This window comes from Falco biarmicus, chromosome 15 (assembly GCF_023638135.1).
Source record: "Falco biarmicus isolate bFalBia1 chromosome 15, bFalBia1.pri, whole genome shotgun sequence".
In the NCBI taxonomy this organism is placed as follows: Eukaryota; Metazoa; Chordata; class Aves; order Falconiformes; family Falconidae; genus Falco; species Falco biarmicus.
Window position 1 is genome coordinate 20,324,414 of NC_079302.1, and position 16,076 is coordinate 20,340,489.

A 16,076-nucleotide genomic window follows, 5' to 3' on the forward strand; every position below is an offset into this window, starting at 1 on the left:
TGTGTCAAGGTCTTCTGCAACTTTCTACGCAACTGGTAATTAGGGCAGAATTCAGTTTGATTTTTTTGACCACAAAAAACCAAAATAGGTTTGCTACATTTCCTGTTCTCACAAGACGAGAAGCAAATGACTACACCCAAGATAGGTATTCTATAGGGAGGAAAAAAAAAGTCAGAGGAACAACAGGATTGCTGCAAACAGAAATTCTTTTCAGGCAGAATATTTCTTCCTTGCATAATCGGGTAACTTTATTAGTCACAACATTATCTTTGAGGACACTTGTTCACAGCCTTAAGGGTAAAGTTTTAATAGAAAAAGCTGTCCATGTCCATTTTAACTACACTTTGGGGTTTTGGTTTGTTTGCTTCTACAAAAGAAACTGTTCTAACACAGTTCTTGAGAAAGCACTTTCCAGATGTTAACAACGATACTGCTTTCCCGAGCACTTGTATTGTGAGATAAAACTCCAAAAAGGCCGTGCTATGTTCAGATAGCATGCTTTCTCATTGCCACCAGCAGTAAAGTTTTGCAGAACTGAGCACTGCTGAAGAACAGAAAACCCTAACAAGTTCCTTGGCCTTTTGCTAGTAGTTCCAAGAACGCTGGTATCTCCACACTTCAATGCAGCAAAGCATTCAAGAGTATTGTTGAAGGGTATCAGCAGACTCTCAGGTTAAGATAACTTGAGAAACATGTAGATGACAATTTGATTTCAAATACATTCTAAATTGGCTTACATACTTTATTTATGTGGTTCTTCACATGTGGCTGGGCTAAACAAAACCCTTACTCACCCTCAGAACTGTTATGAAACCTCTTTCTTGGTTCATTCAGGAGACTACAACAACTGATTTGATTACAAATGTATTTTTGCAGATATCATTATCCATAAATTTCATAAACAGAAATCAGATATTGATTCTTTTCTTAAATTACACTTTCAATTGCTTAGTAAAAATCCTTAGGCCAAAGTAGAGAACTTATTTAAAAATAATAAAAAAGACAGCCTATTAGAAATGTTTGTTTCTCCATGGACAACACACAGGTAGCCAGAAACAGGAAGCATTTCTGAAATGAAAATTCTGATTACCAACTCATTGATGGCAGCAGAACAGGCACCTGACATCACAAATCTGGCAATGACAAACACTTATTTTCACTTCAGCTACAAAGAAGTCCTTATTTTCCAAAGCACTTTTTTCATGCAAAAACAAAGTCATGATTTTGGATTTAATCTTCAGTTTTTTCAAAACTGAAAATGTGAACTGCGCTATTTTGCAGTAGCAGAAGATTGATAGTGACATTCCAAGCTGAGAAAAAACAGTTCTCAAAATATTTCCAAATACTAAGATCTTAGGCTTGGGGTGGTTTAGGTGTTCAGTTGTTTGTGGGGTTTGGTGGTTTGTTTGTGGTGGGTTGGGTTGTTGGGTTGGTTTTGGGTTTTTTTTTGGGGAGGGGTGTTGGAGGGTGGTTTTGTTTTTTTTAATTAGTAGTATTATATTTACATCAGAATTAGGAAAAACAGGAAATATAGCATTGCATCTGATACAACTCATCCACACTTGCACACTAGGTGTTGGTAATGAAATAACTAAATTTTGTTAATGCTAGTTCACTTTGAAGACCTTGGGCTACCAGGTCTTTTTCACCGAGGGTGGCAGGATGCATGAGCTGCAAATTCCAGGCTGACCCAGTATTTTATGGAAATAAAGGCTGAAGTTGCACTAGATAACAGCCCACGCAACAATAAGGCTATGTGAGAGGAGAGACACCTGGATAGCTTTTAGACAGCAAAGAGATCCTCTACGTTTGAAACTGGCTCAAACTATCAGCCCCACTGACACTGAACTCCCCCATGCCGCATCCAGACACACGCTTCCACCAGAAACTGCAGCTTAAAGGCCAAACTACCGGCATTCATGAGTATTTTAAGATCATAGTGTGTTCATTCATCATTTCAGACTAACACGTAACATTATGTACTTCACTGCTAGACTGACATTGTCATTAAAGTTTTGAGTTTTACTGAACTTAACCCGACTAGGAAAGGTGTACTACTTAAAATTCATTACACACTACACCACAGGCATCACGTATATATTTATAATCAGCGACAGCTTTGGCATCTACAAAATTGACACAAAGCACAGGTTTGCCAAAAAGTAAATTAAAAAGGTCTATTGTTGATAATATATTAGTTCCCCCGAAACAGTTCAGAGTTTTAAAGGCTGCGCTTGTTTGTGTTCTACATAAAAGCAACAGCCAAAGCCTTCCCACAGAACACCCTATGCAACAGTTAGGCTGCACCAGAGCACAGAATTAAGTGTACAATTAAGCACAGATCTTTGATTTATCCCTAGATAAACACGCGTGAAGTTATATCAGACTTCTACTGTACTTTGCAAAACTAGATTAGAGAACAGCTTTACCAATCAAGTTGACCAACACTGCACAACTCAAAGGATTTAATCCTGTGTTTCAGAAAGCACAATGATTTTATTCTTCAGTTAAGATACACCGATAGTTTCTGAACACTGTAATCCTTTGTCGTTACTAATATCAACATGAAGTACTTACCCTTTAGCAATAGCTCTTTGCCATTTTCAGTAATTTGGTTTACCATTATTCTTCCTTCTGCTCTTAGTACATGCTTTAGTAAATGCCGCCTCTGTGAAGTCCTGAGGATCGGACAAATTTCATAGCATCATATTCCCAACATAACTTTTTTCTACCTCCTCTGACAAACTGGCTGCTGGCTGCAATGTTGAATGGGACTGATCTCTTTCAGGAAGCAAAAGGGTTTCTCACAGAAAGCTAAACTGACACAGATATAATCCTGCCATTCTAATCTCTTCAACACTTGAGAAAAATACACAAATGTCAGGATCTTACTGAAAACGCTATTTGTGAAATCCCGAACCAGCCACATTTAAGAGGCACATTGCCAGCTGTTTGCACACTTATTCAGGAAAGCAAATGCCACAAATGTGCTGCTTGCCCAGTGTGAAATAAGACAGCGTTTAAAACCTGTTAATGCCAGGAAAAGTATAGCTCTGTGACGTTAGCCCTTCAGGCATTTCGGCTTTCAAGTGAAACCAGTGATGTATTTCTTTCCATCTTCAATACTTTTTACTATGATTACCAATTAATGGATGAATTGTATGCAAGACCACAAAGAAAAAAAAAATGCATCAGCACGATGAAATGGAGGTTTATATAAGATACATAAGTAAATACTAACGTAATGATTCTAAGCAGTTCCTAATTACTAGAACCCCCTCCCATTCTGCTCATTCGTAGTGAGGTCCTCTGGATGGCACACACCACACTGAGACCTATCCAGTAGGTGAATGCCTATATAAATTAGATGCCAAGTCACTTCTGAAAAATTGGATTTAGGAACTCACATCACTTAGGAGCTTTCATAATGTAACTTGTCATTGCCAGCTGAAAAAAACACTATAAAAACAACCTTTGTACTTCACTGTAATCCACTTCAGAGGTTCTTTCATGTGGAACGACTCCAAATCATTTCTCACGACTATCCTCCCTGAAACTCCATCCCTTCACATGCATGAAGGCACCTCAGATACTCTGAGACGGGGTGTGCTGTATAGGGAGAAGCATTCCAGCATTTTCCCTGCCTCAGGAAAAGCCTCTGACCTTGCTGTAGAACGTTCTCATTTTCTCTGAGAGATAGCAACATACATCTCTATGAGACCAGCATGCAGATTCCATGCGATACTCAATTCACCTCTCCCATACCAAGCACAGAAATCTTTTTCAGCCCTATACCTGCTCAGCTGACCATGGCTGCACAGTAAGACGGGTGAGAGAACAACAAAATCCAAACTAAAAAAAAAAAACCAAAAAAACAAAACAAAAAACCACACCAAAACAACCAACCCACAGCACACACCACAATTTCAGACAGAACTGCTCCCTTCTCCAGATCAACATGTGCCAAAGAAACAATTGTACAGGCACAATTGTGTGAGTGACAAGGAGATGGGAACAGCAACCATTAATTCAGTATTGCCGCCAGCTCAAAAAATTTCCTACAGGGAACAAGCAGAAATAGAGGAGATATGAGCCAGACTGCTAAATATCTCCAGACGTACAGAAAATAACAGAAAAAGGAGGTTTAATCACTTTGGAAATTTCAGTGCATGTACATTCTATGTGTTACATACTACACAAAGTATATTAACAGACATCTACTATCCATTCCTAGAAAACAGTAAAAAGACATCTGTAATCACTTACAGCTTATTGTGAAGCCCTGAATATTTTAACTGTATTCAGTTATCTCACACAGAAAGTGCTGAACATCAGATTTTTCTTACATTTGAGAAGTACTCTTGCATGTGAAAACAAAGTGTGTGAGAGATTTTTTGTTTAAGCTAAGGGGGGGGGGGGGGAAAGGAAAAAAAAAAAAAAGAGAGAGAAAGACAAAACAGAACTAAGTTGTATCTGCTCCAAGGATGAAGAGCTGACCTTTCAGCATGAAGTACTAAAACCAGCCAAAACTCACTGTAACTCTTGTCATAATACTTAAAGAAAGTACAAGTCAGCATGAGACTTCCCCAGGCAAAGGAAGTCACTCCATCCCACCGAGCATTTTAGAGGGCAGAGAGCGCTCTGATATTGCACACAATAAGCAACAAACCACAGCATTTGTAAAATACATATATTCAAAGCCGTGTTTACGAAGAGCTCACAGGTCTTCCAAAATAGCAGAAAATATTTCAGTGTGCAACACACAGCACAGATCAAGACAAAGTCAGATACATGGAGAAGCCACAAGGGCTTTTATCATCATTTTACAAGAAGTTCATCGGTTTGCAAGAGGATCAAAGCAAAACGAGTACAGCACGCTAGATTATAGAAACTCTTCAAGGAGCAATAGGCAACATGAGACCACCTGCCTTCTGCTCCAACAGCGAGGAATTACATCAAGCAATGCAACAGAACCAAAGTCAGAAGAACCTCAGGGACATATAACAGTCAATTTGCTCCTGCTAAACATATGCTCCTACCACCAAGTACAGAATACAGTGTCTTAAAAGGGCAGAGGCAAAATACCGCAACTACTCTCCACGTGTTGCCTTGAGTTACAGCTTCAAAGCTCCCTGCATGTATGCTAAAAGACATCTTAACACATAGCAGATAATCATCCCACTGTCTGGTCATAGAGTAACGGGACTTCCCAAACATAGCTCAGCTACACCTCCCTTCATGTTTGGCTGCAATGTCCCTGAAATTAATCCCTGCCATTACCACCACACTCTCTGGAACATACCGCCACATCAAAAGTGAATGGTTTGTGTCCGCCTAGGCAAAGTAGCCAAGATATAAGCTAGATCCATGTGGGAACTGAATTGGGATAAGCCTGGCAAAGGTTGGCTTGTGATGCTCTAAAAACAGCTGTGCCCTGGGGATCATGCCCCAGTACAGGGTGCAGAACACAAATGCAAATCAAGGGAAAAGAAGGGGACGTGCCAGGAGGAGACAGACAAGTGGTACTGCTGCTGAACACTTTGTATTGTGAAATCACAGACTGGACAGTGAAAACTTTAGCAGAAGAAAGCAGAAAACGTTTGGGAGCAGTAGGTTCTTAAATCAGACCTGCAAGACTATTAAAGAACTTCTACCTTTGCCCTCTGCATCAGCTCTGGATACAAATATATACTATAGTAAGGAGTAGTAAAAGGGATGTGCATTCTATTATTTAGAAGTGTATCAAGAAGGCAAAGCTCCTGAATGCAAAGGTAGAAGGCGGAGGAGAAACACTGATGTGCTGTCCTCCATCAGAGACAGCAGCAGCTACACCATCTTCTTGAATTACTCTGAGTCCTGACTCGGATCTGACCTCCTACATGGGAAATCCAAAAGTGGACTTTGCACACAGGAGCTAAGCTCGGGGCTGCTCAGCTTGCAAGCAGAGACAGTGTCATAACAGAGAGTAGCACTGCTATAGATAATTTTATGAAAAACAATTATACTCCAGGGCATTAAAAAAAAAAAAAGTTATACTGCAGCAATCAGCAATTTAAAGCGTGCAAGAGCAAGTCTCAACAAGTTTGCCCTCCTTAGGAGTTACTCTGAGCAAAAGGGCAGCTTCTAATGGCACACCATAAAAATCCCTTTTTCCCTTCGATGTGGAAGCGAAAGACAAAAGTTTGGATGGTCTAACTTGCTTCACAATAAAGAGGCATATGTTCCAAACCCCTCAGATAAGAAATCGCTGGCTACTGGTAGGAGATGAAAATGAAGGTTGGCAATTAGACTGCAGGAAAAAAAACCCAATACATACAGGTTTGTTCAGGCATAATTAGCTTGAATCTATACATAGCAAAGCATCCCTCTGCCCTGAACACAGAGATGTGTGCCACCTCTCCTGTCCCAGGATCTTGTTATACAACCTCTGCAATGGTTCCCTGCAAGCCAGCTTCCAACATCAGCTTATAGCTTTGATTCTAATTTCCAAAGTAATCAATGGATTGCATTCTAATTATATTAGAGACCATATGTCAATCAATGAAAAAGTTGAGCTTCTAGGTCACTCGGGTGAGCGGGGAGAAGGGGGTCAACTAAGCATTCTGGAATGAAGGGGATGGACCTGTGGGACAGCCTTCCAGGGGACGTTAGGCAAACCCAGAATCTGAATACCTTTGGAAATGCTGCTAAGCCATGCCCTAAGCATATGAGCTTCCCAGTTTCCTATCACATCACTGTGACCACCAATACGAGGGTGGGATGATGACTGTCCCCTCAACAGTACCAGCAGTCTCCTCCCTCACCCCCTGCCCCAGCTGCCCAGCCCAAGCTGGCACCAGCCTCTCATCTTCTGCTCAGCAAAATGCCATTTCATTTACATTTTGGACAAGTCTTAGGCTGCTTCCAGTCAGCAAAGCATAACTAACTTGGCAAAACTGCCGACTTCTGAACCTCCCCCATTCATCCATAAGCTAAAGCTCCTTTTGGGCAATAAGCACTCTCTTCTGCAGATTGAACTTCACTTCTCTGTCCTACGGAGCAGAAGGAAGATCAAAAGATGATTAAGAAAAAAAATCCACCAAGCACCTTTAACGGTACCAACAACTGTGAACAAAATTATACCCAGAACTGTTCTAACCTATACCTCTGTTGCTCAGACATGAATTAAGACTGCTGGAAAGCAAACAGTCTTCTTCTCCAGGCCAAACCCAATACCTACCACAAAATCTAAAGCCCTATTACGTGACCTATCAGGAAAAATTGCTACTCCTTTAACTTCTTTTTATGGTTCAGAAGTGACAGCATGAGACTTGTGAAACAGCGTGTAAACTAAGAGTCGCTGAGGACAAACAGGCAGTAGACAGCCTACAAAATAACCTGCGGATAAGGGTGCGGAGAATGGCCGAAGAAAGGGGACCTGTGCTACACAACAGTATACAAAATGCTATCATATCCAAAACCTGGAGAAGTTTACTCCACATGCATTCTAAAAGCTGTATTTTTCCTGGTCACGTAGACTTTTCATAATTAAAGACAGAACACATTAAATGTATGTCAATTATTTGCTTTCATTAAAAGACTAATATTTTTGTGTGTATGGTATTTCGTTATTTTGCTTGCTTAAAAAGAAGATATTGTTTGCTTAGCAGCCAGTACAGCAGCCACTGTGAAAGATGCACAGTTCTCCATGCATGACAAAATCCAAGTATACTGAAAGAAATCATCCAAAGCAGCTCAACTGAAAGAAAAAGAACAGAACTACTCATTGCTAAGGGATCACTTGGCATCATTTAAACAGATGCCTATTGAAAAATAATAATTAAGAGGGTTTATTACTAAATCAATCAAACAAACAAAAAAACCCTGAAACTTTCTTATTTGTGAAAATAAAACTCAGCTTAGTACAATTAAGAGATTCAAAACGTGCAATTCAAAGGTTACTGAATGGAAACATCCCTAAAACGTAATTCCAATAGGCTTTAGACCATGTCTTAAAGTGGTACATATTTTTTTTTCCTCTGTAGCTCAGGTCACAAATCAAAGTATTTAAAGCAAAATCTTGAACCATCAGGTTGAAGACACAAACCCTTGGGTCAAATAAATCTTGTTCCCACATACTGGTGATAACAGCAATTTCTCTGTAATATAGATCAGCCTGTACATTAAATTATTTGTTACATCACAGTCAAGAAGAGGTGTAAACCTTTAACTTGGTCTTGGAAGGGGAAGCTCACCAAATGCAGCTTTTCCCTCCCTGTGGCACTGGGTGTCACCCATTCTGTTACACACTTAAAGCAGTGATCACTAAGTGTTAACTTCCTCAGTGGTGGTGGTTCTTTAACTTCAGCTAGTGGCATTTACTAGTTGGCTACATTTCCTGGTCAATGAGGCTGCAAAGGACCTTAATCTCGACTCTACATAGAACTTTAGAGCAAAAGGCAGATTTAAACTTCACATTTAAGAGCATGCAAAAATATATTCTTTAATTTTGTTGCAGGGGAATAGAATGGAAATGTCACCGTTTTCTTTAAGGAAGTGAAACACTGAAAAAATTTGTAAGGGAAATTGAATAACACACACCGAGACCAATTTTATACATGAGAGAGATATGTACTACAAACACGGTAAGAAATCCCAAAATTTATTTGAATTTCTTTAGAAAAGTGCAGAGATTGAATAAAAGGTATAGCTTCGGCATATAAAAAAAAACCCCAAATTTAGTCTCAAATCAGGTTTGAAATGGGCGCTTAGCAAACCAAAACGAGAGCATTTGCAGGTAGAGTTAGATGGAAAATCCATGTCTTTTCATGTGCATTTGCTTAGTCTTCTATATGCAGGTGTTCTCAGAAGCACAAAACCTCAGCAGCTACCAAAGACCAACAAAGGGTTGTTTGGAAATTTTTTTCTTATCTTCTCTCAGATTTATTTTTTTTTTTTTGCAACATACACACACACGTACAGTTACAGAAGCTGCTTTCAGATCACTTAGACCTATCACAAAGATCCTTCCCAGAGCTTTCCCAAATGACTGAAATGCCAGAGAACCCACAAAAAGGCCCATGTTTTTCTATATTTAGCCAAGTCTCCTGGCCGCCAGCAGTTGGCACCCAGATCCCCTTGGTACTGGACAGCTGCAGCCTCTCCAGCTCTGCCTGTATCACCACACAAATCAGAAGAGGTGTGAGAGACATGCTTAGCAAAAGTCACAGTTTATGCAGTAACATGAACTTTTTTCTTTTCCTAGGCAAGCATTTTAATAGATGAATTAAACCTTATGACACTCATGCTGCTATAAGAAATTTGAGGTATTCACCATGGGCTGCACTTAAAATGAGCTTCTCTGAGAAATTCCTTTGCTTACAAGCTATAAAGAAAGTATATACCACCTGCTTCACCCACGCAAGTGTTATAAACAGCCAACTGTCTCACAGAACACTTCTCCACTCTCATTTTTCACATACCCCACTCTTATCTTTCCTTATCTGAAAGCAAGAGCCCACTTATCTATGCACCTGTATTGCTGAGAAAAGTAGTGCAGAGTTCAGCACCGCTCTCAGTGCTGTGCTAGCTGCTGACTGCACTAACAAAAAAAAGAAAAAACGATACAGGACTTCACACTGATGATGCTACTGCTAAGACCCCTTTCAGGATCTGCATCTGAAATGATAAAAAAATTGCTGTGTATCCTACAAGTATCCCTTATAGGACTGGGATGAATATTGACATATTTAGCACTGACAGGACACCTTTAATATCTCAAATTCACCCATTAAACTTAACAGAGAGGGAAAACAGATGCCAAGCTTAGCAGAACACAAAACTCCCTCCTTCCTCATCAAAATGCAACCAAACTGAAGAAGGTACAGTCTCCAAACCATTTTCAGCAAGACAATAGTAAACAAATCAACGAAAAGCCAGTTCACTGACATCTGCACATTTCTATTCTCGGGTTACCTTCTTTCCTCCCAAACAAATCAGAGCTGCTGTTTCAACTTCTCCCCAGGCTCCCTCCTCCGTGACTTCTTTCTGCAATCTTAAGGCAGTATTAAAGCTGCTGAAGATGCACGTGCTACAGAGGTTCCGCAAAAATATCCTCCTATGACCACTGTAACTGCCATTTACCCACATGGCTGCTAGCAGAAGTTCTTGAATTTAAGATAACCTAAAATGTGTTTGCACATATTTTTCTGTCACTACTATTTAGTACCTGATTCATCACATCACTAATTTTATCTATCTCTGGACTTTGCCAAAACACCTACATATACAAATTAAGCCCTTTGAAAAGGAATTTTTGAATGGTTTGTGCATCCCCACTGAAAGTATCTTCAGACATATTTTATGTGAGCTTTATTTCAAGTCTTGCAAAAGGCTTAAAACCTTTACTAGTAAGTTGCCACATATTAAAAAGCAGTGAAATGGGAAGAAACCTAAGGTATAAGCACACTGCTATCACACCAGAACTTTCTTCACCCATCTTCTCGAAAACAGCTTACTGCAAATGACCAGCACAACCTGTTGCTGCACAAGGGCACTGTACATACTGATGTAGACTGTAAGCGTGAGGAAAAGGTCTCAAGTTTACTTAGAAAACTCTGGGCTGAAAGGAAGCCATGTATAACTGGAACATAAGCAGAGCAATTCATTGGCAAAACCCAAGGGTGGCAGCTGACCAAAGCTGGTTAGTGACACCAAGCTGATTAGTGTCTCATTTCCACAAACAAAAGTCACGGGAAAATAAATAACTTCCCACAGGACACATGACATGGCTGCGCTTGGGTTAACAGGGTGCACAATCACTGTGGAGCTGAGATTCCTATTAAAGCAAAGCTTATTTGGTTTTTTTAAACACTATTCAGGCCCCACTGTCCCTCTTCCTACCCTCTGTACCCAACTTAATGTGCTGGCATTATTTCAAAGACTGAAGGGATGCCAAACTCACATTTCTCATCCCTGCCGATCCATAAAGCAGGGCTCACATGTTTATCATAGGATCACAGAATAATTCTTTGTACTCCTTTTGCTAAATGGAAGATGTCAAAATCTATTACAAGCAGTGGTAGTTGGTGGAACATGCTTAGAAAAAGAAAAAAAAGGCTGATTTTATTCACAAGTAAGCACTGGAGCTGTCTGGGAAGGCTAAATTATTGCACACTGACTAATGTCTTCTTATGGAAATGGTTGACAAGAAATTCTATTGCAGAATGGCTCCACGTCTGTAGCGTTTAGGTAACACCGTATCATTTGATGTCCTAAAGAAAGCAAAATTCAGAAAAAAAAAAAACCATTCAGAACCAAGGCTATGACAAATAAAGGTTGGAGCAAAAAGGGCAGAGTGAAACCAGGATTGGTCAGAATCATAAGCAACAGCCTAAGAGATTGCGCAAGGAGTACTGAACAATAAAGTAACTGCTTCACACGCTGTTACACACCCGCTATGAACAGTTACATTACCATGACAGACCGTCACGAAGGGCCATATGACTAACCCATCTCTGATCAATCCAAAGAAGTCTTTAAATAAGGTTCTGAATAGCAAGCTGATAAAACAAAACCTTGCGTGGAGAAGATTCATCAGAACAATCACAACTAACAACTCGTCCCGACTGCAGTGGCGCTACTTGATCGCACAGAAAGACTGGACAATTGGCATTGCTCAGGCAGCTCTGTGTGCATTCACGCACCGCCATACAAACCACATGCCCTGTGCTAGGGCCACAACCTAAAACTCTGGAATTGCATACTCAAGTCACAGTTTACCTTGGCTGGAACCAGGGGCATCACCAACACCAACAAATCCCTCCACGAACCCCACAACCAGCGGCTCCAGAAGGCTCTGGAGGGTCACTCTCCTCCCTCTGGTCCACAGCGCTGCTCCAGCCAGTGCTAAACAGCTGTGAGATACTTCTGTGGTCAACAGGAGCTTCGACCCCCCCACCATGTCACGTTATCAATGCTCCCCCAGTACAAGAGGCTGCGGTACTCTGCACAGGATGTAGAACGAAGCACCGAAACCCAAAGGAATAACACAAGGGAGTTCAGATTCCCCTCTACAGAGCCACGAACCCAAGAAACCTAGGAAGAGACAGAAAAGGCTGCAGGGAAGAAGAACATGCTTGTCAGTACAAGTAGGCAAGACAACATATCTTTATACATACACCCTGAGGATATGAAACAACGCTTAATTACTGTGAAAGTAAATTAAAAAATAGAAGGCAGCTACAGTTCAAACTGAAACAGAACTAACTACCATATATTAATAGAGATGTTACTAGATATTTATCAGTTTGTTTAAAATAAAGAGACTCAGCTAACTTCCAGCAGCGTGGTTCCATGCTGCAGTCGGAATAGCAGCACTTAAGAGATCACGGCTTGCTGGCTGCTGATAAGACTGTGAGACAGGGAGCCAAGTATCTTGCAGCGTGTTGTTTGCAAACATCCTACAGACAGTCTGATATCCAAATGACAGGCGGTTTGAACTGACCTTCCCTTATCCGCCACAGCAGTGGCTTCCACAAAGTCACACTTACCAAGCCATGGCCAAGGCTAGCTAGTGGAGAAAGTACTCCACCAGGTCTCCGCCTCAACCTGCTGAGATGGGTGAAAAACACCTGTTACTTTCATATGCAGGAACTGCATGTTCAGTAACCCAAGAATAAAACAGACCTTTTTTGACAAAATGAAGTCAAAGCCCTGCACAGCCTTTAGGGCTAGAGCTCACCTTGTCTGTGACAACACACAAGATGGGAAAAGCACCCACCTTTCCTCATTCCAAAATGCCCACGCTAGAAAAGAACCGACACAATGGACATTAGGCCTACGTAAGCTACTTGGTGTATGAAATTTAAAATTTGTTTGAAAACGATGCAAAGAAAGAAAGGGAAAAAAAGAGAAAGAAAAAGAATGGCGCATATTGGAGACAGAGGCACAGATTCGCAGAGAACTGAACAAGGTGACAAGGCAGGAATTGGACCTTGATCTCATGACAGTCGAACATCACTCAGCAAAATAAGCCTGCTCGCTTCCTTAAGCACAGGCCTGAGCAGCGCAGGCTCCCTTCAGGGATTACTGTGTGCTGAATAACATTCGCACTCTTGAAAAGTTTGACTGCACAGGCAAGGAAGAACAGGTCAGGTGTTTACTGATTTTTCTTTTGTTGCCTAAAGTCACACATGATTCACAGAGGGTAAGTCAAATCCACCAGCTGAGCCCGTGGGAAGATCTTCCTGAAGAGGTTACAGGGCTAAACGTAATAACCAAGGCAGAAAAAAGAAACAGATCCCACAAAGAGCTAAACCAGCCTTTTTACCAGAACTGCTCTACTCTCCAGATGTAAGCAGCCTTCAGTTTTACCGTAAAAAGACTTGCCGTATTTAAACTGATTTATACCTAAAAGTCACAGCCGCACACCAAGACAGGCTGAGCACCATACGAGCTGCCTAATGAGAGGACGTACTTCTCACCACCCAAAATCCCCTCCTACTTACGTGCTCCTCTTCTGTAAGCGGAATGTATTAGCGGCGCACACAAAGCAGCTCCGCCGAGCCGGGGCAGCTGTGCGAGCCACAGCCAGCCCAGCACGCTGCGGTGCGCCGGGGCCGGCGAGAGGCAGCGAGCCCCGGCTGGGCAGGCGCGTTGGGAATGACATAAGCAAGAAAAGCAGTCACCTGGGATTCGGCTCATTCAACCGAATTCTGTCACCCGTCCGTGCGGGCTGAGGAGCGCTGGAGACGTTTGAGCGTATCTCCGCGGGCTCTTATCGCCTCTGATGACTGCAGCCTGCGGGAGCCGCGATAACAGCCGGCCCCGGGCTACGGCTACCAACAAGTGGAGGGGCATCCCCGGGGCGGGTCCCGGCCCGGCGGGGCCACCCCAGCCACCGCACCCCGAGCCCACCCGCCGCCCGGCCCGGGCTGGCTGACGGCCGGCGGCGACGCTCCTCCGCCGGGCCGAGCTCCCCCGCGGGCCGCGCCACGGCGGCGTCCCGGCCCTGGCAACGAGCGGGGCCGCCGCCCGCCCCGGAGGAGCCCGCGGAGGGTGCGGGGGAGAGGGCTGCTCCTCCGGGCGCGGCGCCCCTCGCCGCCCCTCGCCGCCCCTCGCCTTTGTGTGCGGTAGCGATGCGGAGCGGAGGAAGGCAGGCTCGCCCCCGGCCCCCCGCCCCGGGAGCGGCCGGCACCGCCGCCCCCCCGCCCCGGCCATGCCCCGCTCACCGTCGGAGCTGACGGTGTCGTAGGAGTCGCCGGTGGCGGGCGCCGCGGCCGGCTCCCGGTAGTCCACCCAGCTGAGCCCTTCTACGCTGTCGTACTCGGCGCGGTGCTTGTCCTCCACCGGTACCACGGTGAAGTGCGGCATGGCTGGCGGGGCGGCGAGGGCTCCCCGCGGCACCGCAGCGAGGCAGGCGGGACGCGGCGCGGAGCCGGCGGCGCATTCCTGCCCCGTGCGGTCACTTCCTCTCAGGAAACCGCGCTCCTCAACTCCACCCATTCCCCCTCCGAGCCGCCGGGGCGGCGAGGCGGAGCGGCGGCCGCCGCCCCCGAGCCGCCGGGCGGACGGGCAAGGCCGGGGCGGCCCCGCAGCGAGGACCGGGCGCGGGGGAGGGGGTCGCTCCGCCGGGCGGCCGCGCTCAGCAGCGGGGGCGCGGAGGAGGGGCCGGAGGCGGCGAGGCGGCGCGGGGAAGGGGGAGCCTTCCTCCCGCAGTCATCGTGACGGGCGCCAGGCCTGGGGGCGGCGGGAGCCGCGGCGCGCCGGGAGCGGGGCGGGGAGGGGAGGGGCGGGCCCCCTCGGCGCCCTCCGCCCGCGGCCCTCCCTTGCCGGCGCTGCCGGGCCGCCTCGGGGCGGAAATTTCGCTCCGCCGTGCCCCGGGCTGCCTCCAGCACGCACCACACACGCCCCCGCCGCCATTTGCTGGGCAGCAGCGGCGCGGGGAGGGCGGTGCCGCGCCCAGCCCGGGGGGGCGCCTGCGGACGACCACGGCGCCGGGGCCGGGCGGGGCGGTGGCTCCGCTGGCGGGGGCCGGGCGGCGCGGGCGGAGGAACCGGGAGCCCTGCGGCGCTTTGAGGGAGCAGAGACACCATTAAAAAACAACAATAAATCTTGGGGCTCCCCTCGGACCGTGGAAGGGCGGCGCTCGGCAGGGCAGCGCCGCCCCCCGCCAGCCGCTGTGCTGCGCTGCACGCTCGGTCCCGGCGCGCAGCGGTCCCCGCTCCCCGCCCGGGTAGCGGCAGCGGGGGGCTCCCCTGGCGAGGGGGCGAGCCCCAGGGAAAGGGGGAGCGTGGGGTAAAACGCTGCACCGGGGAAACTGGAGCGCCGGCTGGAGCCGGGGGGATCTCCTCTCCAGCCACACGCAAAGCAGCCAGTTGCTAAGGCAGCGGGCTGGCAGGGCCGGGCGCGCTGGCCCTGATGCTCCGCCAGCGGGCTGGCAGCCGGGCGCGCACCGTTGTGCTCCCCCCCCTTCATAACGGGGGCAGCGGGGGGCGCCCCCCCCTCCCTGCAGCGGGGTGGGCGCCTGAGTGGCGGCGGGGGCCACCAGCCCAGCCGCTTCATCTCTTGGCCCGGGGGGAGCGAAATGCAATTTCGCCTTCGCGTTTCAAAAAGCTGGCGCCAGCGATGGGTATCTTGGCTGCGTTTCGTCCACAGCAGCCTTCACAGGGAGTTTAATTATGAATTAATAGCTGATAACGCAATTGATAGCCTGTGTTGTTTGAAAGCTAGCCTTGAAAATAAAGGATCCCTTTTAACGCGTTCTGCAGCTGTCTGAAAAAAGCTCTAGGGAGCGGTGTGTGCGTTTTACTATGGAATTATCAGCTCAAACTAGTTTTGCAGATTAGTGACTGCAATACCCCTTAATCAAGAAATCAGTGTACGTTGACAGGTCAGTCCGGCACTGATGTAAGTTTTGCCTTCAGATTGCACAGGGGTCGGTGGGAGGCTTAGAGCAGAGGAGGAGGGTAAGACTAGACATTTCCCACGCTCAGAAGAACCTTATCCCTAGCTTTCTCAATCTGGCCTACCTTTTTGACAAAGCAATCCCCAGGCCGCTGAAAGAAAGAAATTGTGTAAGGAGCAGAAGAGAGACA

At 45.7% G+C, this 16,076-nt stretch overlaps 1 protein-coding gene across 5 annotated transcripts in view; it reads right to left on the minus strand.

Moving 5' to 3' along the window:
- Positions 1 to 14,988, minus strand: part of SLC12A4 (solute carrier family 12 member 4) — a 50,682-nt gene extending 35,694 nt beyond the window's left edge. For 2 of the 5 annotated variants that reach the window (XR_008825653.1, XM_056360518.1), the window contains exon 1: positions 14,211 to 14,988. Coding sequence is in view for 4 of the 5 variants with exons in the window: in XM_056360518.1 (XP_056216493.1) it covers positions 14,211 to 14,484 (274 nt within the window). In the remaining variant the exon portion in view is untranslated. Of the gene's footprint in view, positions 1 to 2,577; positions 2,679 to 13,487; positions 13,791 to 14,210 lie in introns of those variants that run through there. The other 3 variants (XM_056360519.1, XM_056360521.1, XM_056360523.1) reach the window with 3 other exon arrangements.
- Positions 14,989 to 16,076: the final 1,088 nt, after the last annotated feature.